The following is a 27,621-nucleotide window of genomic DNA, read 5'->3' on the forward strand; positions in this document are numbered from 1 at the left end:
TTGATGAGAGATTAGCAGTAAGGCAATTCAGAACTGTTTTGCTCTCTGCAGTTTCAAGGTTTCAAGCTGAGATACCAGAATCAGCTGGGAGTGAAAATGAAACAATTTCACTACCTCAACAAGTCAGAAACTATGAAGAACTTGAAGGTATCGACAATCATCTTGAATGTTACAGTGAAAATGAAGATTTGGAGGATTTGCAATCATTGATAGCACTATATGAAGGCAGTCTATTATCTACATAGTGTCAGTGCTGATTTTGTTCACTTACAATCAAAAGAACATGTACACTGCATGAATTCCTTCTTCGATAACTATTAGGAACTAAAACACAGTTTTATAGTACTGTAGTAGTATTGATAATGTTCTAATTTGTTCTGTATTTCATTTAAACACATTATTTGTTACTCACTTAATAAGCCAAAATGTACTAGTCCCAATGTGTCCCAATTAACTGGAATCCACTGTTCTTTAGAACAGCACTCATTGTTATGTAGGCAGATTTAACAGACAAGATGTACAGAACTATAGCCTAGGGACAACAAAACTTGTGACTATACTATTTCAAGTAAGGCTAGTTGAGGGATGAGTGTTGATATGGTCACAAGAAGAACTTCATGCTTTCAATATTGCACATCTATCTACAGGCCTCTTTAATTGATTTCTCCCCAACTACACAAGTGCTGCCTTTCAGACAAGATAATAAAGGACGATTGTAAATTTCTATGTCTCTTAAACAGGCCATAGTTTTTTGGAAGCAAGGTGACGCAGCAGGTAGTACAACTATCTTGTGGCTCCAATGACAATGGTTTGGCCCTGGCTTCCAGTACTGTCTGTGTGAAGTTTGCACATTCTCCCTGTAGGCAAATGACTTTCTTCTGATGCTTTGGTTTCCTTCCACATCCCAAAGAAGTGCTGGTTTGGTGGTAACTGTAAATTGCCTCTTGTCTGTGCAGCTGCTGGGAGGATCTGGGGAGTGTTGGTGACACTGTGTGAATGAACAGGTTACAGGCAGTAAAGTGGAGATCACGGGATTACTCTGGATGTTGCCATAGATGTCCAATCCCACAAGAAACTGCAGAGCTGTGGACCCAGCTCAGCACATCAAGGAAACGAGGCTCCCCTCCATGAACGTGCCAATACTTCTCACTGCCTTTGGCAAGCAGGCAGAACAATTAAAAGCCCTTCCCCCTGATGATTTTATCTTCTTCCCATCTCCTATCAGGCAGAAGATACAAAAGCTTGATAACACTCACCACCAGGCTCAAAGAAAGCTTCTATCCCAATGTTATAAGATTCTTGAGTAGATCTCTTGTACTTTAAAGATGAACTTTTCATCTCTCAAACTATCACATTGAGGTGGAGGAGTGACGTCCTACGTTCTGTCTAGGCAGCCTCCAACCTGATGCCATGAGCATTGATTTCTCCTTCCGGTAATGTTTTTCTTTGTTTTTTCCCTTGTCCTTCCCCCTTCCTCCTTCTTCCATTCCCCACCCTGACCTTTTACTTCTTTTTCTCACCTGCCTATCACTGTCCCCTGGTGCCACTCCTTCTTCCCTTTCTCCCACGATCCACTCTCCTCTCCTATCAGATTCTTTCTTCTCCAGCTCTTTATCCTTCCCACCCACCTGGCTTCACCTATCACCTTCCAGCTTGTCCTCCTTCCCATCTCCTCGCCTTTTTATTCTGCCATCTTCCCCCTTCCTTTTCAGTCCCGATGAAGAGTCTCAGCCTGAAACGTCAACTGTTCATTCACTTTCATCAATGCTGCCTGACCTACTGAGTTCCTTCAGCATTTTGTGTGTGGTACACCTTAGTTTCTGACTATCCTGCACCTTCTCTGTAACTGAAACATTATATTCTGCATTCTCTTATTGCTTTTCTCCTGGTCCCACCTCAATGTACTTATGTTTTGAAATGATCTGTTTTGGTAGCTTGCAAAACAAAGTTTTTCACTGTATTTCTGTATGAAACAATATTAAACCAATTACAAGATAATCCTTCAGTGTTAGAAGAAAATGTAATAGAGTATTATGATTCCTTTCCTTTCCAATCCTGATGAAGGATCTTGGCCGAAAGGTTGACTGTTTATTAATTTCCCAACCTGTTCAGTTCCTTCAGCATTTTGTGTGTTGGTCTGGATTTCAAACATCTGCAGAATCTTTTGTGTATATAATACAATAGACTAAGCTTGATGGACCAAATGACATATTCCTGACCCTAAGTCATACATTCGATCTACCTCCATTTGTAAAGCCTACATAATCAGTTTGATCAAAGCATATTAAACAAAGTTTCCTAGTCTTTGCCACTCACGTTAACAATGGCTTCTTTAGTTTGTACCATGTCGGAGATCACGCCGTCGGTGATAATCAACAGCACAAAATACTGGGAGCCATCGGTCACTGGTGCTGCGCACCTGCAACACAAACACATTTTCGTTAGAGCAATGCTCTATTATTTTATTTCATGTTTATTTAGAGTTGCAGCGTGGAATAGGCCCCTCCCATCTTTCGAGACATGCTGTCCGCATCCCACTGATTAAACCCTGGCCTAATCAGGGGACAATTTGCGGTTAGTTATTAATCTACTAACCGGTACACCTTCTGATTGTGGGAGGAAACTGGAGCACCCAGAAAAAACCCACGCGCTCCATGGGCTGTAGAAACTCCATACAGAGGACGCTGGAGTTGAACTCCAAACTCCGACGCCCTGAACTGTGATAGCGTTGCTCACTGCTACGCTACCCTGGGGCCCAGTCCATGTTACTTCCTATCTCTTTGTCAAGAAGCATAAACTGAATATTCTCTTCTGTGTGTGCTGGTTTTAGAAACTGACTGGACTGCCAGTCAGTGTGGCAATTTCGGGATTGCAGCAGTAATCTCTCAGACATATTTTTCGGGTTGTATCTCAAACAGCAGAAGGTAAGGGACTATCATGGACCTCTGGGTAAGTAGGGATCACACACGGATTGTCAGCATGGAGAGCCCTGGAGATGATGCCAAATGTGGCATTGCTGGGGCCGGCCACACTGCTGAAATCTGAGTGATTAAAGGTTAGAAAGCAGAGAGGAGGAATCTGGTGAGTGTGTGAAACAAGATGGCCCTCCAAGCGAGCAGAGAATATTTGTGCACAATCCCAGTTGCTAACACAATTACAAGGAGGTGTAAATCCATCCTGTTAACTTCCTTAGAACACAATTCCAGTCAAGATGGCATCAAACTGTGGTCTCGGTCGAGCTAATGGCTCAGAATTTGACATTTGTGGCACAAATTAGTACAAAGGGATATGATTTAGTGGTCATTACAGAAACGTGGTTGCAGGATGGACAGGATAGGGGATTAAATACCCAAGGATATCAGATAATATGGAAGGATATTAGGAAGGTCAGGGAGGTGGGATAGAGCTCTGAATGACGATGAGATTGGGATGATAGTGAGAGACGATATAAGATCTAAGGAGCAGAATGTTGAATCCATCTGGGCAGAGAAGAGGAAGAGTAAAAGGGAAAAAAAAAATCACTTGTGGGAGTCGTCTAGAGGCCACTAAATAATAACATTTCAGTGGCACAGGTAATAAACGGAGAAATATCTGAGGCATCTAAGAAAGGAACAGCAGTTATTGTGGGGGACTTTGGTTTGTGGTTGTGAATTGGGATGATATTTTTGCTGGGAAATGTACTAAGGACATGTGGTCGATGTTTAGAGATCTCTTGCAGGATGTTAGGGATAAATTAGTCCCGGTGAGGAAGATAAAGAATGGTAGGGTGAAGGAACCATGGGTGACAAGTGAGATGGAAAATCTAGTCAGGTGGAAGAAGGCAGCATACATGAGGTTTAGGAAGCAGGGATCAGATGGGTCTATTGAGGAATATAGGGAAGCAAGAAAGGAGCTTAAGAAGGGGCTGAGAAGAGCAAGAATGGGGCATGAGAAGGCCTTGGCGAGCAGGGTAAAGGAAAACACCAAGGCATTCTTCAATTATGTGAAGAAAGAAAGGATGACAGGAGTGAAGGTAGAACCGATTAGAGATAAAGGTGGGAAGATGTGCCTGGAGGCTGTGGAAGTGAGCGAGGTCCTCAATGAATACTTCTCTTCGGTATTCACCAATGAGAGGGAATTTGACAATGGTGAGGACAATATGAGTGAGGTTGATGTTCTGGAGCATGTTGATATTAAGGGAGAGGAGGTGTTGGAGTTGTTAGAATACATTAGGACAGATAAGTCCCCGGGGCCTGACGGAATATTCCCCAGGCTGCTCCACGAGGTGAGGGAAGAGATTGCTGAGCCTCTGGCTAGGATCTTTATGTCCTCGTTGTCCATGGGAATGGTTCCGGAGGATTGGAGGCAAATGTTGTCCCCTTGTTCAAAAAAGGTAGTAGGGATAGTCCGGGTAATTTTAGACCAGTGAGCCTTACGTCTGTGGTGGGAAAGCTGTTGGAGAAGATTCTTAGAGATAGGATCTCTGGGCATTTAGAGAATCATGGTTTGATCAAGGACAGTCAGCATGGCTTTGTGAAGGGCAGATGATGTCTAACAAGCCTGACAGAGTTCTTTGAGGAGGTGACCAGGCATATAGATGAGGGTAGTGCAGTGGATGTGATCTATATGGATTTTAGTAAGGCATTTGACAAGGTTCCACACCGTAGGCTTATTCAGAATGTCAGAAGGCATGGGGTTCAGGGAAGTTTGGCCAGGTGGATTCAGAATTGGCTTGCCTGAAGAAGGTAGAGGGTCGTGGTGGAGGGAGTACATTCAGATTGGAGGATTGTGACTAGAGGTGTCCCATAAGGATCTGTTCTGGGGCCTCTACTTTTCGTGATTTTTATTAACGACCTGGATGTGGGGGTAGAAGAGTGTGTTGGCAAGTTTGCAGATGACACCAAGGTTGGTGGTGTTGTAGATAGTGTAGAGGATTGTCAAAGATTGCAGAGAGACATTGATAGGATGCAGAAGTGGGCTGAGAAGTAGCAGATGGAGTTCAACCCGGAGAAGTGTGAAGTGGTACACTTTGGAAGGACAAACTCCAAGGCAGAGTACAAAGTAAATGGCAGGATACTTGGTAGTGTGGAGGAGCAGAAGGATCTGGGGGTACATGTCCACAGATCCCTGAAAGTTGCCTCACAGGTGGATAGGGTAGTTAAGAAAGCTTATGGGGTGTTAGCTTTCATAAGTCGAGGGATAGAGTTTAAGAGTCGCGATGTAATGATGCAGCTCTATAAAACTCTGGTTAGGCCACACTTGGAGTACTGTGTCCAGTTCTGGTCACCTCACTATAGGAAGGATGTAGAAGCATTGGAAAGGGTACAGAGGAGATTTACCAGGATGCTGCCTGGTTTAGAGAGTATGTATTACGATCAGAGATTGAGGGAGCTAGGGCTTTACTCTTTGGAGAGAAGGAGGATGACAGGAGACATGATAGAGGTGTACAAGATAATAAGAGGAATAGATAGAGTGGATAGCCAGCGCCTCTTCCCCAGGGCACCACTGCTCAATACAAGAGGACATGGCTTTAAGGTAAGGGGTGGGAAGTTCAAGAGGGATATTAGAGGAAGGTTTTTTACTCAGAGAGTGGTTGGTGCATGGAATGCACTGCCTGAGTCAGTGGTGGAGACAGATACACTCGTGAAGTTTAAGAGACTACTATACAGGTATATGGAGGAATTTAAGGTGGGGGCTTATATGGGAGGCAGGGTTTGAGGGTTGGCACAACATTGTGGGCTGAAGGGCCTGTACTGTGCTGTGCTATTCTATGTTCTTTGTTCTATAGATTGGATGATCAAGTTTGTTAAGGCAGCTTTGAGGTGGACTTCATAGAATGCATCCGTAATGGCTTTCTTGAACACCATGTTACTGAACCTATAAGGGAATGTGTTGTCTTAGATCTGGTCCTGTGTAATGAATCAGGTAAAAGTAGTAATCTTACAGTTAGGGATCATCTTGGAAAGAGTGTGCTTCTCTTGCAAATGGAGGGTGCAATAGTTTGATCAAAAGCCAGTGTATTATGCCTAAACAATGGAGACTACAATGGGATGAAGGAGGATTTGGCTAGTGTAGACTGGGAATATAGGCCATATGATGAGATGGTTGAGGAACGGTGGAAGACTTTCAAATAAAATTTTCACGGTGCTCAACGTTAAAAGCAAGGACAGTACGCGTGGGGAGAGCCAGCTTTGGATAATTAAGGAAATAAAAGAAGGCATCAAACTAGAAGCTCATACATACGAAGTCACCAATAGTAGTGGGAACTGGAAGATTGGGAAAACTTTAAAAAGCAACAAAGAACCATTAAGCAAGCAAAAAAGAAAGTGAAGCTAGATTATGAAAGTAAACTGGCACAAAATATAAAAATGGATAGTAAATATTTTTATAATTATATAAAGCAGAAAAACATGGCTAAAGTGAACATAGGTTCCTTGGAGGATGAGACGGTTGAATTGATATTAGGTAATGAGGAAATGGCAGAGGCTTTGAATGACTATCTTGTGTCGGTCTTCACAATGCAGGACACATCTAACATGTCAAAGAGAGGTATTATGGATGCGATGGGAGGTGAGGACCTCAATACAATAACTATCACTAGAGTTAGTGCTGAGCAACCTTGTGGACCTGAAGACAGATAAGTCCCCTGGGTCCTGATTGAATACATCCCAGGATACTGAAAGAAATGGCAGAACTTATAGTAGAGGGTTTGACGACAATTTACCAAAATTCGTTGGATTCTGGGCAGGTCCCAGTGGATTGGAAGACAGCAAATGTCATGCAGAAAATTTAATGGAAATTTAAATTTAGTGGAAAAGCAAGTTGGGCAGAAGATATGGAGAGTCTGCAGAGAGATATAGATAGGTTAAATGAGTGGGCTAGGGTCTGGCAGATGGAGTACAAAGTGGGTAAATGAGAGGTCATTCACTTTGGAAGGAAGGATGAAAGAGCAGATTATTATTTAAATGGTAAAAGATTGCAGTATGCTGCTGTGCAGAGGGATTTGGGAGTGCTTGTGCATGAATCACAAAAGACTGGTTTGCAGGTGCAGCAGGCTATCAAGAAGGCAAATGGAATGTTGGTCTTCATTGCTAGAGGGATTGAATTTAAAAGCATGGAGGTTATGCTGCAACTGTACAGAGTACTGGTGAGGCCGCACCCGGAGTACTATGTCCAGTTCTAGTCTCCTTACTTGAGGAAGGATACACTGGCTTTGGAGGTGGTGCAGAGGAGGTTCACCAGATTTATTCCAGAGATGAGGGGATTAGACTGTGAGAAGAGATTGAGTCACCTGGGATTGTACTTGCTCGAATTCAGAAGAATGAGAGGAGATCTCATAGAAACATATAAAATTTTGAAAGGAATAGATAATAGAGGGAGTTAGATATGGCCCTTGTGGCTACGGGGATCAGGGGGTATGGAGGGAAGGCTGGGGCGGGGTTCTGAGTTGGATGATCAGCCATGATCATAATAAATGGCGGTGCAGGCTCGAAGGGCCAAATGGCCTACTCCTGCACCTATTTTCTATGTTTCTATGTTTCTATAAGATAGATAGGATTGAGTACTGACAAAGAGTTCCGGCCCGAAACGTTGACTGATCATTTCCACGGATGCTGCCCGACCTGCTGAGTTCCTCCAGCGTGTTGTGAGTGTTGCATAGATAAGATAGAGACTGGAAAGTTGTTTCCACTGGTAGGTGAGACTATAACTAGGGGACATAGCCTCAAGATTCAGGGGACCAGATTTAGGATGGAGAGGAGGAAGAACTGCTTTTGCCAGAGAGTGGTGAATCTGTGGAATTCTCTGCCTAATGAAGCAGTGGAGGCTATCTGAGTAAATATATTTAAGACAAGGTTGGATAGATTTTTTCATAGTAGGGGAATTAAGGGTTATGGGGAATAGGCAGGTAGGTGGAGATGAGTCCATGGCCAGATCAGCCATGATCTTATTGAATAGCGGAGCAGGCTCGATGGAACAACAAGGGGAGAGAGGGGAGAATTAGGGGTTTTTCAGGAACAGCTTCCTCCCCTCCGCCATTCAGTTCCTAAGTAGACATTGAATCCATGAACACAACCTCACTATTTTTAATATATATCATTTCTGTTTTTGCACTATTTCAAATCTATTTAATATACATGTATTGTATATACTTACTGCAATTGATTTATTTATTTTTCTTTCTAGATTATGTATTGCATTGAACTGCTGCTGTTAAATTAACAAATTTCACGACACATGTCGGTGATAATAAACCTGATTCTGATTCTGAATTAGGGGTCAGTTTAGGGTTTATGCACAGGGATGTGGGGAGTTAGAGGTCAGGCTGGAGTCTAATCCTCCGCTCCACGTTTGAAGGCCAGGACATCTGTGGTGAGATGTCAGGCTGGCAGACCAGTGAGGATGAGGGCTAGTGAAATCCATACCTTCCCTCCCCCCCCCGCCACTCACCAGGGTCAGTGAACTATCACTGGGTTCTGGGCAGGAGGCACAAGGGCCAGTGACCCGTTAGGTATGAGAATCAGTGAGACTGGAGTACGAGGTTCAGTGTTTGGGATTCACATCCAAGGTCCTCATTTGTCCCCTCTTGAGGGCTGCCCTTCCTCCATTACAGCATTAGGGTGTGTTGGCTGTTAACAGAAAGGATGCACTTCACTGTATGTTTAACCTTAAATCTGAATCTGAATCTGAGTAACTTTCAAACCATTTTGATGGCTACATCATTTGTTTCCTCCACAACCTCGTCATGGTTTGGAGGCTTGCATGCCTCAGCGATATGCCGTCTGGAGTCAGGGCTTTATGCTTTGGCTCTTGACAGGGTCATCCACACCAAACAGGTCAAAGGGTGGAGCCCAGACTAAGAATGGTCCTCCAGTTCTTCAGGTTCGGGGGGTTCAACAACCCTGACTGATCACAGAAAACTGTTACCGAAACAGCAAAGAAGGACCCTTCTACATCTGAGTGCGATGGTATTCCTGAGTCTCCACCCAGGACCTGCATGGCTGACAGTGGTGAAGAACGAGAGGAAGCTGCTGGCTACTGAAAAAAGCCCTCAGCATTGCTAGAGATGGTGGCCCTTCATTGCTGCGCTAAATGTCAGTGGCATAATAGGCAGGGAAAAAATTATTTGATTAGTTTGTACAATGAAGGGAATAGAGGGTAATAGAGGGCTACGATTTTATTCCTTGGAGTGCAAGAGTTTGAAGGGTGACTTATGAAAGCAAGAGGGGCACAGGGAGGGTGAATGCACAGACATTTCCCCCAGTGATAGGGAATCAAGCAGCAGGAGGAAATAGGTTTAAGGTGAGAGGAGAAGATTTAATTGGGACATGGATGGTAGCTTCTTCATGCAGCAGATGGTGTATATGTGGACAAAGCTGCCAGGGGAGGTAGTTCAGGTTGGTACAATGACAACATTTAAAATATGTTTGTGCAGGTGTATGGATAAGAACTGTTTAGAAGCATATGCGTCAAATTGGCATCTTAATTGATGGACAAGCTGGAGGGCCTCTTTGTTTGCTCTGTTAGTCTGTCACTCTGTAAGAAATATATGGTCTGGACAAGCACTAGACTTTGTGGAAGACTAATCCTATTAAGTCTGGAAATCTGCTCATCTTTCATTGTGCATCAAGGTTGATTTTTCCTTCCGGAGGCACTCTCATGAAGTGGCCAGTGTGATCAACGTATCAGTGAAAGAAATATCTGTACTTTCTTCCAGGGACCATAATCAGATACCTAATGGCCCTCTGTTGGTTGTGGTCGACCACGGATATTGTGTTCTAGCTGTCAAAGTCAATACGCAAGCTGGTATATAAGGCAGGGCAGTACAATATGGAGACAAAGCTGTTGCCCATGCAACAGGCTCCCCTACTCCATATAGCTGTTATATCCAAAGGAACGGCGGAGACCGATACAATTTGACACCAGTGGCATTGCAGGAGTTGCTAGTTAGCATTGAACTTAATGTTGGATCACCTTAGGGACTTCAGCTCCAGATTATTTTCTCAGGGTTTACTCCTGAAGCCTTCCCCATGAGTAGTTGTAACCATGAGGCAGCGGACATGAGAGATCCGAGTTTCCCTTCTCCTAGATGAGCTGTCAGCCACAGCTGACGAGCCTCATCTCAACCAGTTTTAAGGTGCCAATAACCCACCCTTGGCCCTCTTCCTATCAGAAGAAACAGTTCCATCGAGCTTTGTAGCTAAGCCACACATGAAGGTCAGGAACTGGACTTGGTTGTCAAGGGCTATTTGAGACGCACACCAATGGGAGCATTTAATAGGTAGAGGGAGCTTATCCCCACCCTCCCAGTAGCTATGACAATCTTAAGGAACTTAGGATCCCTAAGCAAGTCATTTATAATGTACCCACATTGCAACATTCTGATGTTCTTATCTGAATCATTGTTGACCTTCCTTTTGCCTGTATAAATAAATAAAATTAAATCAGTAACGATTTCGGGAGTTTCAATTGGTGTTCTGTTCTTTTCTGCCAGAGAACATAAAAGACATTGGTTTGAATGATTTACCCTTACTTGTCCTGTTGGGTGTGGCCTTTCTGTTGTGTTTTCAGTATCTACTGTGAATGCCCACAAGAAAATGAATCTCAGGGTTGTATATGGTGACATATATGTACTTTGATAATAAAATTACTTTGATGTACTGACCTGGCGACCTGATTAATGACTGGTGCGAAGTTGGTTGGTCCATACAGTTGCACTCTCCGCAGGCTCTGATAATATCCCTCCAGTACTCCATCAATCCCGTTGCAGTTTGGGTTGTCTGGATCTGCATTCTAAAGACGGCACATTGGAAGAGTAACCCAATCAAACAGCAGCTGTACCAAATCAAACTGAGATGGCCTGAACAGTGAATGCTGGTTTATCAGTACAGGTGGCACTCACAGTACAGTCATGGAAATTCATGCTCATATTTACAAATCATGACCTAAGCTCTTGTGATATGGAATAAAATTTGCTCATGGAATTTATGTGAGAAACTGTAAAAAAAAAATAGCAGCTATATTTCATTAAGAGTTTGTGGAGACTTGGTATGTCACCAAAAACACGAGCACATTTTTTGGAAAAGCTACATAGGGTTACAAACTTAGCCAGCTCCATCATGGACTAACCTCCCCAGCACAGAGGATGCCTTCAAAAAAGCAGCATCCATCGATAAAGACCCCAATCTCTCTCTCTCTCTCTCTCTCTCTCTCTCTCTCACACACACACACACACACACACACACACACACACACACACACACACAGTATATAATTTTTAAAATTGTAATTGATAGTTTTTTAATGTATTGCACTATATCGCTGTGATGATTGTACGTTCTAGTATCAATTGTTTGGTGACAATAAAGCATAAGTATATTGCTGCCACAAAACAACAAACTTCACGTTATATGTAAGCGATATTAAACCTGATTCTGATTCATGTTGCAGCCTATGAGATGCAATCCTCCACCCCCATAATACAGGGGACTTGCCTGCACATTGGGTGCGTTGATTAGAATAGATCTGACTTATGAAGATCTAAGCTTTACACAAATTCTCCCAGTCTCTGTTCTCAGATATAAACATAGAACATAGAAATCTACAGCACACTACAGGCCCTTCAGCCCACAATGTTGTGCCGACCATGTAACTGCCTAGAATATCCCTACTGCATAGTCCTCTATTTTTCTAAGCTCCATGTACCTATCTAAGAGGCTCTTAAAAGACCCTATTGTATCCAATTCTACCACTGTCACTGGCAGTGCATTCCATGCATCCACCACTCCAAGCACCTTAAAACTGTGTCCCCTCATGTTAGCCATTTCAGCCCTGGGAAAAAGCCTCTGGCTACCTACATGTTCATTATCTTATACACCTCTGTTAGGTCACCACTCATCCTCCGTCACTCCAAGGAGAAAAGGCCAAGTTCACTCAACCTAGTAAGGCACACTCTCCAATCCAGTCAACATCCTTGTAAATCTCCTCTGTAATCTCTCTATAGTTGTCGCCAGGTTCGGATATGGCCCAAGTGTGGAGTGAGAGACATTGAAGCAGGTCAATAGCTCACAGACTTTAATGCAAACAATGTTAAAGGAAAAAGAAAACAATAAACACTAGGCCAAAAAAGGGCCATTGACAAAAACACTCAAATGGAAAATGAAGCCTACACTGCTGCTGAAAAGAACAACTAAGAATTAAACGCTAGTCTTCAGAGTCAGTTGACTCGACAGTCCCATTTCTCAGGCAAGGTGACATGCAGCTAACGAAGCGTAGCTATGTCCAGTCTCGACAAATACTACGATGGATGAATGGAGTTAAATACTATCACAATGAAGTAATAATTAGCTGACACGTGCATATTCATGAGTGCAATTGCCTATCTGCTGCGCTGCCGAATCTGTGGTTGTGACACCTCCAAGCAGAATACAAACCATCTACCAGCACTCTTTGCCTTCTGTGTGCAAGCCAATTATGGATTGACAAAGCAAGGTACTATGCCTCCTTACTCTCTGAATGAGCCTTGCATGGGGAACTCATCAAGTGCCTTACTGAAATCCATATGCACTACATTGACTGCTCTACCTCCATCAAAGAGTTTTGTTATATCCTCAAAGAAATCAATCAGACTCGTAAGGCACGGCCTGCTCTTGACAAAGCCACACTGACAATTCCTAATCAGATTATTTATCTCCGAATGCTCATAAATCTTGCCTCTCAGGATCTTCTCCAACAACTTGCCCAGGTCTATAATTTTTTGGGTTATCTCTACTCCCTTTCTTGAACAAGGGAACAACATTTGCAAACCTCCAATCCTCTGGTACTTCTCTCATCCCTATTGATGATGCAAAGATCGTCACCAGAGGCTCAGTAATCTCCTCCCTCGTTTCCCACAGTAGCCTGGGGTATATCTTGTCCAGACCCAGTGACTTATCCAACTTTATACTTTTCAAAGCTCTAGCACATCCTCTTTCTTAATGTCTATATCCTCAAGCATTTCAATCTGCTGTAAGGGGATGGGAAATTGTGAAGGGGGTGGGGGTGAGGAGTGTGGTCTTATCCCGACAGTGGAGGAGGCCATGGATGGACATATCGGAATGGGAATGGGAAGTGGAATTAAAACGGCCACTTACTTTGGAAGAATAACACCTTATATTCCGTTTGGCTAGTCTCCAACCTGATGGGATGAACATCGATTTCTCAAACTTCCACCCCACTCCTTCACCATTTCCCATCCCCTTGTCCCTCTCTCACGTTATCTCCTTGTCCACCCATCGCCTCCCTCTGGTGCTCCTCCCTCCCTTTCTTCTTTCTTCCATGGCCTTCTGTCTCTTTTACCAATCAACTCCCTCGCTCTTTGCTTCATTTCTCCCCCTCCAAGTTTCACCTATTGCCTGACGTTTCTCTCTCCCCTTCCCTCACCTTTCAAATCTACTCATCAGCTTTTTTTCATCAGTCTACTTAAGGGGTAGTGGAGGTATAATTTGTCCATCTGTGCTGATCACCCCATCCTTGACCAAGCTGTTCCACCACTAACACGATCTGTTATGAGTCAACATGATGCTTTCAGATCAGGTCATGCATAGCAGTATTCAGGTGTGTTTCTGGGGTACAGGGGCTAGCGACCCTTTTGCCTGTTTTGTGTTCTATCGCTGAGCAGCAGTGAACCATCTGATTGGCCTATCAGAGTTCTCTTTGGGAACTAGTTGACTTGATCAACACTTACGATCTGGCTATTGTTCACGATTGCACTTAGTAAGAAAAAAAGTCCTGCTGAAGAGTTTTGACCCGAAACGTTGACTGCATTTTTTTCCATAGATGCTGCCTAATCTGCTCAATTCCTCCAGCATTTTGTGTGTGTTATAAAGATAAAATACAAATTTGCTCCAGGAAGTAAAGGTAGGAGAATTGTGTTGTAGGTAAGGATTCCAACCCATCTAACCTTCCAATTTTTATTGCAAACAGTTAAATTGATGCCCTTAAGAGAAACCCTGGAAAACTCTGTGAAACAAGATTTTTGGAATCTAGAACTCATAACCCCAAAATACTGAGTGGATTCAATATCTAAGAAATTTATCAGCATTTGGTCCTGCTACGAATAGCAGCAGGTCAGAGAAATCAGAGAAACAACCAGCACAGAAATAAACCCTTTCAGAGCTCCTTGTCAAAACTGAATGACCATATGAATCCTATTTTCCCGTATTTGACCTGGATCCCTCTAACTCTTTTGAAGTACCCTTTTAAAACATCCTTCGTATTCTCTTTCCACCAACTCCTTTGGAAGCTCAATCCAAATATTTACTACGCTCGGTATGGAAAAAACTATTCCTTCAGATCTTTAAATTTCTCCTTTTTCACTTTTAACTTTTGCCCTCTAGTCCTGGACTCCCCTACCCTGGGAAAAAGATTTCAGCTATCCATTCTATCTACGTCTATCATAATTTTTAAAACTTCTTTAAGGCAACGTCTCATCCTCTTATATTCAGTGAAATTAAGTTAGGACTAACCAACTTCTTATAACGACAGTCCTTCATTCTAGGCAACATATTTACAAACCTCTTCCCCAATCTCTCTGTTGTTACTACAGCTTTCCTGTAGAATAGTGGCCAGAACAGTAAACAATACTGTAGGTATGACGTAACTATTGTTGTGTGCAACTTCTTCATGACATCCCAGCTCTTACATTCAATGCCAATGAAGATATGTGTGAGAACCATTGTTCTATATTTACCCAGAGTTATATTGTAATTCAGCATGGAAATAAGTTTTTCAGCCCTACTTATCCATGCTAACCAAGATCCAATGCCAACCACCTAAACTAGTCCAATTTGCCCACGGTTGGCGTATATCCCACTAAATAATTCCTATCCTATCCAAGTATCTTTTAAATTGTACTTATCACAATTACTTCCTCTGGCAGCTTGTTCCATATACCCACCATGTTCTGGTCACTTTTACATCTTTCCCATCTCATCTTAAACTTCTGCCCTTTAGTTTTTGGTTCTCTTTCCCTGAGGAAATGACTGTGTGCATTTACCCTATTTATGTCTCTTATGATCATATATCTTTATAAGATCACCCTCGGTCTCCTAGCTCCAAGGAATAAAGTCCCTGCCCAACCTCTTGAGTGTTGGCAAAATTCTTGTAATTGCATATTCTCATTTACTATATTTTTCTCACTTCATCTGAATCTCAAAGTTGCTTTTGTCCAATTGTTTTCCAGTGAATTTCAAAAGCCTCTGTAAGCCTTACAATTCCCCTTAAAATAGCCCCTCATTCCTTCCCCAAATAGTTCTACCCGTCACACTCCAGAATCTATCCTGCCTCCAAACCCCTTGTATAGATATACATAGAAGATGGCCAGTACAGCATTGTATGGGCTCTTTAGCCCACGATATTGTACTCATCTACTCCAAGATCAATTTAACCCTTCTGTCCTACACAGCACATATCCCCCCACCTTTGTTACATCCACTGAAAACTGGCAACCTTTCCTCTTCCCTCGCAGTCCCAATGTAGGGAGGATTTACACTTGTTGTCTCCACGCGTGCTACTTGACCCACTCAGGTCTTCCAGTGTTCTGTTTCTTGCTCCGGTTTGCAGTATCTGCACTTTTGTCTTCCCATCAAATCTGATGCTTCTCAGACCCTGCACCAAGTCATGCTTGGAATGGGATTTAAGTGCTGATCCCTAGTGCAATGTTGGGGAATCCAGTGAGACTGAGCTCCACGAACGGGCTTGGCAAACAAAACAAACAGATTTGGCCTTCTGAACCTCCCCGCGTGACAACAGATGGTTGTTCCAGGCTTTCTCCACTTACTTATTTATTTGTTGATTGATTGAGATCGCATGGAACAGGCCTCTCTGGCTCTTCAGGCTATGCCACCCAGCAAACTCTCGATTTAATCCTAGCATTTAGTTGTAGAATACACCTTCTGGTGCTACTTGGACACGTCTTCAGTGATGAACCCGGGGTCATAGGGTGTTTCGGGTCATTAATCATCAGACAATCTCGACCGGGCAACCCAGCCGGGGGTGATCAGCCCCCGACTTGTGTCCAAGTGGCGAACTAATCCACGGATCCCCCCTCCGGATCCACAGCCAGCATGAGGCCTTTTCAGCAGCCTCTGGAATGTTCTTGGTGGCTGTTCTGCACTGCAGTCCTTTAACTCCAAGGAGTTTTAGAGTCCGCTGTACTGAATGGCCAGCAAAGCCCCAGCACCCAACTTCGACTGGCTCACAGCGAGCTCTCCAGCCATTGCTCCCGCATTCTGCAACAAGATCTGTGTATTTAGCCCTCTCGCGCTTGTTGGCCTCTTCAATCCAGTCTTCCCAGTGGACAGTAAGTTCCAGCAGGACTATTTGCTTTGTAGACTCCGATATTAACACCATGTCCGGGTGGAGGGAAGTGGCTGTGATGTTTTCTGGGAACTTAAGCTGCCTCCCTAGGTCGACTTGGAGCTGCCAGTCTCATGCAGTGGCAAGAAGCCCTCCCGAGGAGCTAGGCCGAAGTTGAGCCTTCTCCCCCGCTCTTATAAAGGTGATGGACTGTTTGGGAAAGTGCTGATTTTTGCTGTTTTGAATCACTGTGCTGATTGTGTCTGCCATGGACCTTAGGACTTGGTCATGGTGCCAGCGGTATCGCCCTTCCCCCAACGCCTTCCGCAGCAACTTCAGATATGCTCCAAGGTGCCCCTCTTCTGACACAGTCGGCATGCTAGCGTGTTTGCCATGCCCCACCTGTGCAGCTTGGCCGGGCTTGGGAGAAGGTCAGAGACTGATTGGATGAGAAACTTGATGCGCAATGGTCAACTCTCCAGAGATCTGTCCAGGTGAACTTGCTCCCATCTAGTCCAGGAGCCTTGTCTGTGCATGCCAATCATCTCGCTGTATCGTTCTTCCCCCGCTTCTGCTCGTATCTCCTTCTGAACCAGTTGACACTTCGCCTTTCCACGGGTTTTGTTGTAGCATGGTTTGGGAAAACAGTCCATTCCTGCCTGCCCCACCGCCACAGTGCCCACCAAAATGTTGTGCTGCAGCCGTGCCTCCGCTCTGTCGACAGCTTCCCGTGCCAGCCACTTCCTTCCCGTCTTTACGCGGATTCCTGCTGAAGTGACTTTAACATCAGCGGAGTCTCAGTACATCATAACCTCCCTGGCTCGAGTGACTTTGAATTCCTCTGATAGGCCGCTGATGGGGAGCCGCAGCTTGGTGGAATGCCCATACAGGGCAATGCTGCTTAAGGTCCAGGGAAGCCCCAACCACCTCCGGAGAGACTGACTGATAGTCTTCTCCAGAGCCTCCGCTGTTGACATTGGCACCTCGTAGACCAGAAGGGGCCAGTGTAGCCTTGGCAGGACTCCGTGTTGGTACATCCAGGCTTTGCATTTTCCTGGAAGCCCCAGTTTGTGGCTGTGTCCTTCAGGGAACTGTCGAAGATCTTGCCCAGGTTCTTGACTGGCTTTTCCGTCACCGTTGGAATCTGGATCCCTCCCAGGGTGAAGTGGAACTGGTTGGCCACTCCTCCCTCCTTCAGGACCAGAGACCTGGACTTGGCTGGTTTAAAGCACATCCTTGCCCATGGGATGAGCCATTCCAGCCCTTGAAGGAGCCATCTGCACCCAGGGACGGATGTTGCCATCACTGTCAGATTGTCCATGAATGCTCTCATGGGGGGCTGCTGAGTACCAGATCTAGGCATGGGGCCTCTACATTCCACCTCCACTGCCTTGACAGTCATGTTTATGGCCAATGAGAAGAGTGACACCGAGATTGTGCAGCCAGTCATTATGCCCTTCTCCAGTTGATGCCAAGCGGATGTTAGAGACCCTGAGGAGACTCTCAACCTGAAGCCGCTGTAATAGTCTAGAATGAGGTTTCAGATTATCTCTGTCTTGTCAGTGCTGTTTCAGTGAGCTTGTGTGGGATGGATCCATAGGCGTTGGTTAGGTCTAGTCAGAGTGCTGCAAGGTCTCCTTTGTTCTCCCTTGCCTCCCGGATCAGCTGGGTCACCACTCCTGTGTGCTGCAGGCATCCAGGTACTCCTGGGACTCCCCCCTTCTGCACTGAGTTATCTGTGTGTCCATTCTTCAAGAGGAACTCAGTTAAACGTTGGGCCGCAATCTTGAAGAAGATCTTCCCTTCAACGCTAAGCAGCGAGATAATATGAAACTGCTCGATGTTGCTTGAATCCTCTTCTTTTTGTATCCAGACCCCCTCCGTGTGCCTCCACCTCTCCTTTCCTCTCCGCCAGATCACCTTTACGATCTTCCAGAGTCACACAAGGAGCCTTGGGCACTGCTTGTGGACTTTGGAAGGCACTCCGCTGGGGCCGGGGTGGAACTTGCTCTTGCTGCTTTGACTGCTTCTTTGACATCCTTTGGGGGGGGGCTTCAGAGATGTTGAATTGACTCACCGGTTCTGGAGGTGTCACCAGTGCCTCACACGGGCCGAGGACCTGCTCTCTCGAGGTGTCACTGAAAATGATACTGAGATGGTGGTTTATCTCCTCTACTGAACGAGTGAGGTGGCCACTTCGCTTCTGCTCTAGTATCCTAATAAACCTCACCTTCAACCTCATCATATTATATTGGATTCTCTATGTATCTGTAATGATATTGGTATTAGCTTATATTGTCACATGCACCGAGATGCAGTGAAAAGCTTGTCTTGCAACACTGTTCATACGGATCAGATCATTACATGGTGCATTGAGGTAGAACAAGGTAAACAACAATAATGCAGATTAAGGTGCAAATGTTACAGAGAAAGTGCAGTGCAGGCGAACAATATACTGAGTACAAGATCATAATGAGGTAGATTGTGAGGCCAAGGGTCCATCTTATTTTAAAGTCCATTTTAAAGTATCTAATAACAGTGGAATTGAAAGCTGTCCTTGAGCCTCGTGGTATGTGCTTTCAGGCTTTTGTAACTTTTGCCCAGTGGGAGAGGGGAGAAGGGAGAATGCCTGGGGTGATAGGGTCTTTGATTATGCTGGCTCATTTACTGAGGCAGTGAGAAGTATAGACAGAGTCCACAGTTCTGTAATGAACTACATCCACAACTTTTTGCAGTGTTTTCAGTCACATGGAGAACTTTTGCCATTAAAGCTATCATGCATCCAGATAGTGTGTTTTCTTTGGATCATTGTTAAGAATTGGTAAGGGTTGACAGGGACATACCTTCTGAGGAAGTAGACGTGTTGGTGAGCTCCCTTGACTGTGCAGCAACATGGTTGAATTAGAGCAGGCTATTGGTGATGATCATTTCCAGGAACCAAAAGTGGTCAATCCTCTCAATTTATCCAAATCACTCTGGTGTCTCTCTAAATACTCCTCTCAGCTCTCACTGCTTCCTAGATTTGTGTCACCCACACATTTTTTACTATTACATTTAATTCTCTCTTACCCCTTCTCCTCATCTGCCTATCACCTCCCCCTGGTGCCCCTCCTTCTTCTCTTTCACCCATGGTCCAGTCTCCTCTCCTATCAGATTCCTTATATCCTCCAACTCTGTACCTTTCCCACCCACCTGGCTTCACCTATCACATTCTAGCTTGTCCTCTTTCCCCACCACCCACCCTTTTTTTACTCCAGTGTTTTCCCCTTTTTTTCCAGTTCAGAAGAAGGGTCTTGGCCTGAAACACCAACTGATTATTCATTTCCATAGATGCTGACTGAGATGCTGAGTTCCTCCAGCTTTTTGTGTGTATTGCTTTGTTCCCTGTCTCTCTCTGTCAACATCACTGAAACAGATTATGTGGTCATTATCACTTGTGGGAGTTTATGCTACTGCATTTCCTAAATTACTGCACTTCAAACGTACTTCACTGAATGTAAAGCACTATGATACTGGCTGAAGGCGACATAAGAGGGGATTTATAAATGTAAGGCTCTTCTATATTAACCAGTTGCAGCAATGATAATGGCATAGATACACTGAACATCTACAAACAATGGCAATTTATATTTTGTTCAGCCCTATTCTCAAATGCATCATTCAATGGAAAAAGACCAAGCAACACACATCAAAGTTGCTGGTGAACGCAGCAGGCCAGGCAGCGTCTCTAGGAAGAGGTACAGTCGACGTTTCAGGCCGAGACCCTTCGTCAGGACTAACTGAAGGAAGAGCTAGTAAGAGATTTGAAAGTGGGAGGGGGAGGGGTTGATCCAAAATGATAGGAGAAGACAGGAGGGGGAGGGATGGAGCCAAGAGCTGGACAGGTGATTGGCAAAAGGGATATGAGAGGATCAGGGGACAGGAGGCCCAGGGAGAAGGAAAAGGAGGAGGGGGGAAAACCCAAAGGATGGGCAAGAGGTATAGTGAGGGGGACAGAGGGAGAAAAAGGAGAGAGAGAAAAAGAATGTGTGTATATAAATAAATAACGGATGGGGTACGAGGGGGAGGTGGGGCATTAGCGGAAGTTTGAGAAGTCGATGTTCATGCCATCAGGTTGGAGGCTACCCAGACGGAATATAAGGTGTGGTTCCTCCAACCTGAGTGTGACTTCATCTTTACAGTAGAGGAGGCCGTGGATAGACATGTCAGAATGGGAATGGGATGTGGAATTAAAACGTGTGGCCACTGGGAGATCCTGCTTTCTCTATGGCGGACAGAGCGTAGGTGTTCAGCAAAATGATCTTCCAGTCTGCGTCGGGTCTCGCCAATGTATAGAAGGCCACATCGGGAGCACCGGACGCAGTATATCACCCCAGCCGACTCACAGGTGAAATGTCGCCTCACCTGGAAGGACTGTCTGGGCCCTGCATGGTGGTGAGGGAGGAAATGTAAGGGCATGTGTAGCACTTGTTCTGCTTACAAGGATAGGTGCCAGGAGGGAGATCGGTGGGGAGGGATGGAGGGGGCAAATGGACAAGGGAGTCGCATAGGGAACGATCTCTGCGGAATGCAGACGGCGGGGGGGGAGGGAAAGATGTGCTTAGTGGTGGGTTCCCGTTGGAGGTGGCGGAAGTTACGAAGAATTATATGTGGGACCCAGAGGCTGGTGGGGTGGTAGGTGAGGACAAAGGGAACCCTATTCCTAGTGGGGTGGCGGGAGGATGGGGTGAGAGCAGATGTGCGTGAAATGGGAGAGATGCATTTGAGGGCAGAGTTGATGGTGGAGGAAGGGAAGCCCCTACCTTTAAAAAAAAGGAGGACATCTCCTTCGTCCTGGAATGAAAAGCCTCACCCTGAGAGCAAATGTGGCAGAGACGGAGGCATTTTTGCAAGAGATAGAGTGGGAAGAGAAATAGTCCAGATAGCTGTGAGAGTCAGTAGGCTTATAGTAGACATCAGTAGATAAGCTGTCTCCAGAGATAGAGACAGAAAGATCTAGAAAGGGGAGGGAGGTGTCAGAAATGGACCAGGTAAACTTGAGGGCAGGGTGAAAATTGGAGGCAAAGTTAATGAAATCAACGAGCTCAGCATGCGTGCAGGAAGCAGCGCCAATGCAGTTGTCGATGTAGCGAAGGAAAAGTAGGAGACAGATATCAGAATAGGTTTGGAACATAGATTGTTCCACAAAGCCAACAAAAAGGCAGGTATAGCTAGGACCCAAATGAATATGGTTATATCATCGGCACTCAGATGATGTAACCATATTCATCTCCCTTTTAGACAGAAACAGATACTCAGGCACACATTAATTGGCTTTGGGTTACAAGACCAACATGCACATGGCTGAAACAACCATCAAGAGAGTAGTGTTGATTCTTTGCAGAAGGCATTTTATAAAAACAATTAGTCAACTGACACTGCATACAAGATTTGGATAATTTCCATAGACCTGGCCCCATATCAGCACTGCAACTTCTGGAGACTGAATAAATTAATGGTCACTCTCCTGGTCATTGTGGCATAACTCAGGAAGAAAGTCGTGAAGGTGCTACAACAATTTCAAAGATCAATTTTATCTTTATTCAACATAAGTATTAGGAATTTAGTGTAGTGTATTGGTCAGCGCGCAGCAGGCACCAACAAACAACAACATTCAACAATTATAAATAATAAGGAATGATATAAAATATAAAGCTAGAGGTTAAAGAACAGATATGGAATAAAATGAGCATAAATACATAAATACCAGCATGTATTACAATGTAAACAGCATTATAAAAGGTAGTTTAAAGCTATTTGGGGATAATAGTTAGGGGTGTTTGGAGGTGCTAACTAGAATGGTTGATCAATACAGCCTGGGGAAAGGAACTTTAAAGGCATGAGGTTTTTGTTTTAATAGCACTATATTGCTTTTCTTTTGAATGCAGTTGATTATCATTTTTTCAAATGATTAGAGATGATTAATAAAGGTTTGATTGATAGTTGAGAATCATACAGTCATGGGCAGATATTTGTAAATGGGAATAAATGGATTCTCAATAAAGGGAACAAGGGAGAGCAGACTAACTCCAAGGAATCTCTTCAAGTAGTATTGGTAATCCAATAAGCAAATGCAATGACAGGCTATCACAAAGGGGTATGATGGACGAGGTGAATGCAGTCTTTTTCTCAGGGTTAGATATTCAAGAATGAAAAGGCACAAGTTTAAGGTGAGGGGAGAGAGATTTATATAGGAACCACAGGGGTAACTTTTTCACTCAGAGGGTGTTCTGTAATTTGAGTGAACTGCCAGAGGAATTGTTTGAGGTAGGTGCATCACAACATTTAAAAGACACTCAGGTAGGAAAGGTTTAGAGCAGGGGTTCCCAACCTTCTTCATGCCATGGACCAATACTATTAAGCAAGGGGTCCATGGCCCCCAGGTGGGGAACTCCTGGTTTAGAGGAATATGGGCCACACATGTGCAAATGGGACTAGCTGAGATAGGCTTCTTGGTTGCTGTTGGCTGTACAGCCTATTTCCGTGATATACATACGACTATATAACTTGAAGGATGTAGTTTCTGACTGCACTGTCGGTTTAGTTTATGGAAGCTGGGAAATAGCATTCTGTGAACACAGAGGGAAATATATGTGGGAATCCAGAAGGTAACTTCATCTTGGCTGTGGTGCTCTGTTCTGTCTGGTACAATTGCATTATTATTATTATTATTATTATTATTATTATGTTAAGCAAAGGCACCTAAACGTGAACCAGTTCAATTTGTGGAAAAGCAAATACCTTGGTGGGAGAGAAGAGAGTTACAAGATTGGCGAAGAAAGGAGAGACAGACAAAGTTCCACATCCACTCAGTCATAGAAGGTTTCAACCTAATTAGGTCTAGTTGTAGAGCTCCATTCCTCTTAGATCAGCAACCATTTGTGTTGCTGTACTAAGATAAGCAAACATGGTTGGCAGACTTCTGATCATTTTATTAATAATTCATGCATTCCAATTTTCTTTTCCCTGTGAGGAGCTAAAGCATAATCTTTTATTACAATTCTGCATGTTATGCTTTTGATGGGGGAAATATGATTAATTTAACAGATAACCAAACAAAATTAATTCTATGAATGCACTGGAAAAAATTAACTTAGCAGGAAAAGTTCACGATTTTTTAATCATCTTGATTCTAATGCATTGACAAAGCTATGTTATTGCTCATTCGGTCATGGGAAATATTAACAGCAATTATTTCAAATTATTTTATCTCAAAGATTGTTCAGTGACATTTATAAGATAAGTCAACTGCAATGAAGATTTATGATGTAATTGTCTTCTGTCATTCTATCTGTTAGTGTATGATACACCAAAGAGGAATTAATCTAATTTTCATTTTAATTACAGTGTCACTTACACCAACTTACAACTTAAAAAATATATAGACACTCTTTGAAACAAGGCAGTTCTCAAAATCTCTCCTCTGGATGACATTTAATGTCTTACTCTTGCTTATTAATTCTAATCTACCTTGCACCAACTCACTTGCATCTAGCTAAATCTCAGCATCACTCCTACATTAGGTTAAGTTTTAGTTGTCTATATTTGGTTAGATCCAGTCCATCTTCTACTGCCCAGATGGTTAACTCTGCCTCATGCATCTGACCACCTCTCCACCTCACTGTGCCTGAAAACCTAGTTCACTTTCACTTAAGTATAAAAGGGTAATTCTCAGTTCCATGCTGCCACATGCAAATCATAGAAATTTGTAACATCCACACTTTCACATGCGGATTCTAGTGACAGAGAAATTAATGCTTTCATCTTGTTTTTTATCACTAAAATTTGGTTGATTGTTAAAGACTGATACTTAATTTCATGCCATGTGTGAGATTTGACTCTCTCCTATCAACAATGATGTAAATAGATTGAAATCAGCTTTATTTGTCACATATACATCAAAACATACAGTGAAATTTGTCATTTAGCGTCAATGACCAACACAGTCCGGGTATTGTGCTGGGCAGCCCACAAGAATTACCAGGCTTCCGGCGCCTATAGAGCATCATAGATAGGCAGTCCATAGCTATCCACTTGGTTTATCCACTCAGTTCAGATTCAAGATCTGAACTGGTTGGTGCAACAATGATGAGGATTCCTTTCCTTAATGATATTCAACTTGACCGGATTTAATTGAAACTTGAACCTGAACTTCTTTATCAGCTATTTAATGTCATCACCCACATAAATGATGACCAACATTAAATTACACTTCCCCCTGTGCCACAGACATTGGGCACAGATCTGTACTGACCATGCAATCACAGCCATTAATTCTGCCTTTATTGGTAATTTAGACACTCCCAACACCATCACTGCAAACTCAAGAGATACCCTGGCACTGACCTTTGCATGCCATTCAGTTTAATTAAAACTCTGTCCTACCTCCTCACAACCGTGGGGAAAAGAAATGGAAATGTGAACACAAAAACATGCAGTGTGGTTTGTTGGAATGAGGTCTTGGACCTTATTTGCAATTCAATTTTGATGGGACAATGACAACAGCAATTGTCCACACCAATCAAGGTTCAGTAGAATTTCTGGGCCATTGTCTGCATTTCATGAATGAATTTGGAGAAAGAGAAACCACAGTGGATCTGAGATCCCTTCAGTTCAAATCATCACCATCACTATCATCATTACTATGTGACATGGCTGATCATGGTCTCATGACTATGATTATTCCTGGCTAATTTCTCTGCAGAAGTGGTCAGCCATTGCCTTCTTCTGGGCAGTGTCTTTACAAGACGGGTGACCCCAGCCATTATCAATGCTCTTCTGAGATTGTTTGCCTGACGTCAGCGGTTGTATAACCAGCTGCTCATATGACCATCCACCACCTCGACTCACAGCTTCACGTGTCCCTAATCTGGCGGGGGGGGGGGGGCGCTAAACAGGTACTACATCCTGCCCAAGGGTGACCTGCAGGCTAGTGGAGGGAATAAGTTATTACCTTTTGAGGGGAAGCATGTTCACAGGGAGGACACTTCTGCACTGGATGATTTAGATAACCATGGAGCTTTGAGGGTACTTTAGCCATGGTGATTTAAGGGCGGGTGGAAGGATAATCATGAAATCATGATTGCTTTTGTAAACGTATTGCATAGCAATAAATTTAAAAGGAACATTACCCCTAATTTAATCAACCAGCAGCTTGTAACATCAAGAAATCAGTTATTCATACACTCTGTGGCCACTTTATTAGGTACAGAAAGTGGCAACTGAGTGCATGTTTGTGGTCTTCTGCTGCTGTAGACCAACCACTTCAACGTTTGACATGTGCATTCAGAGATGCTTTTCTGCACACTACTGTTGTAACATTTGAGTTGCTGTCTTCTTCCTGTCAGCTTGAACCAGTCTGGTCATTCTCCTCCGACTGCTCTCACTAACAAGGTGTTCTTTACCCTCAGAACTGATGCTCACTGGATTTTTTTTTTGTTTTTTGCCTCATTCTCTGTAAACGCTAGAGATAGTTGTGTGCAGAAATCGTAGGACATCAGCAGTTTCTAACATACTCAAACCATCTTGTCTGGGACCAACAACAAAGTCACTTACATCACATTTCTTCCCCACTTTGATGATTAATCTGAACAACAACTAGACCTCTTAACCATCTCAGCATACACTTATGCCATGTGTTGCTGCCACATGATTGGCTGAGTAGATATTTTCATTAACAAGTAGGTGTATGTACAGGTGTATCTAATAAAGTGGCCACTGAGTGTACAGGAAGATATGATAGTATTATAGCTGTGACTTGGCAGAATAGATAGTGACCTGGTGAGGTGTCCTCTGAGCTACCTGAATCAATGGTGGTCCTGTTAAATTAGAGAAGAAATGAACCATGTTTCTATTTAACTGCTACAGGTAGAAACTAAAGGATTTTGCTGTTATGCCAGTGTGCAGCAGTTTTGACAACCACAAATGGAAGCTTCTGTAATATTTCTAGAAAGAAAAATCTGTGAAATATAGTCAATAATTTTGTTATACAGTGTATATAATTGCAAATTATTCCACACGGCTTTTGCCAAATGTCACCAGATATATTCTGAAAGCAGGTCCATAAATGTCAATGAATTAAGCCTCAAGTTCTATGTTAAGCCCAAGGTTATAATTGAAAAATATGTTTTTCTTTCAGCCAGAACACAATAATCTCCCAGCTCCTGCTGCTCTGCTTTCTGGGAATAATGGATTTGTAGCAGCTAAGCAACAGGATTAGTGGTGCAGATCATGTCTGCGTTTCAGTCATTGCATTCTAATGTGTTTTCTGCAGTCAAATAGCAGTAAACAAAAGGGGAACACAGGAGGAATTCCTTGAAGTAATGTGTGACCACAAGGTTCTGCAATATTTTCCTTCTGCAGGCCTGGTCTGGTTTTGGATGGGAAAATTAACAGGATAAATTTAGTCTGCCTCACAGGGGTTTGGGGCAGCTGGGTGCAGAATTGCCACGGCATCTGGAGATATCCGTGGGACTTACTTTCTACTTGCTTTGAGGAAAACACATCAGACAAGTTAAAGCCAGAAGTGCCACAACCTTGTCATCTTCCTGATGGACAGATTAACCTAAAGCTGCTCTGTTGTACTAAAACAAAATAAGCGTGTCTTCCACCAAAAGGGGCAGTAAAACACTGCATCTTTTTCATTTAGTGGTGAAAAGTAGCAACACTGAAGTTTTAAGAGACTGAAGATGCTGGAATATGGAACAACAATCATCACTGAGGATTACTCAACATTCAGAGCACTTTTGTCAAAGCCTCTCTGGACTGCATGTAGTCCCATCCAATAGTCACCTACCAAAGGAAACTCATGGGAAACTTTCCCATCCGGTGGTAGTTTCGCTCCAAATCCTAATGCTGGAAAGAGTTTGTCACTGTCGTAATCCTGAATGATTTCTCCAACTGCTTTCAAAGCCATGGCATACGCATTCATCTGATATGGGTTCATGTAATGGAGGGAGGTAGGCTGCGAAGGATTGCCTGCAGGAGGAAAGAAATATTTATCTAAAGGAACCAGGCAAAATAATCCAATTCTGACAAAGATACTTTGAAATAAACAACATAAGTACGCTCACAAAATGGTGCCAGACAGAGGTGACACTTTGCAGGCAGTAGGAAGTAGACACCTTTACATTCACTTTCTTACTTTTATTATTGTTCAATGTTTTGTTGGCTTAAATTTATCTTAAGAAAATTATCATATATGTATACAAGTATTCAGGAAATAATTAAGATTAGTAAACAGAAATAATTTACCTTGCCCTTTTCTTC

At 43.5% G+C, this 27,621-nt stretch overlaps 1 protein-coding gene across 1 annotated transcript in view; it reads right to left on the minus strand.

The window, feature by feature from the left end:
• Positions 1 to 27,621, minus strand: part of LOC140210888 (copine-9-like) — a 562,459-nt gene that overhangs the window by 32,600 nt on the left and 502,238 nt on the right. Inside the window, exons 15-17 of the mRNA XM_072280144.1 lie at positions 27,149 to 27,330; positions 10,643 to 10,770; positions 2,317 to 2,419 (exon numbers count right to left, since the gene is read on the minus strand). Coding sequence (XP_072136245.1) covers positions 2,317 to 2,419; positions 10,643 to 10,770; positions 27,149 to 27,330 — 413 coding nt within the window. The remainder of the gene's footprint in view (positions 1 to 2,316; positions 2,420 to 10,642; positions 10,771 to 27,148; positions 27,331 to 27,621) is intronic.

Source organism: Mobula birostris, chromosome 16, assembly GCF_030028105.1.
Source record: "Mobula birostris isolate sMobBir1 chromosome 16, sMobBir1.hap1, whole genome shotgun sequence".
Lineage (NCBI taxonomy): Eukaryota > Metazoa > Chordata > Chondrichthyes > Myliobatiformes > Myliobatidae > Mobula > Mobula birostris.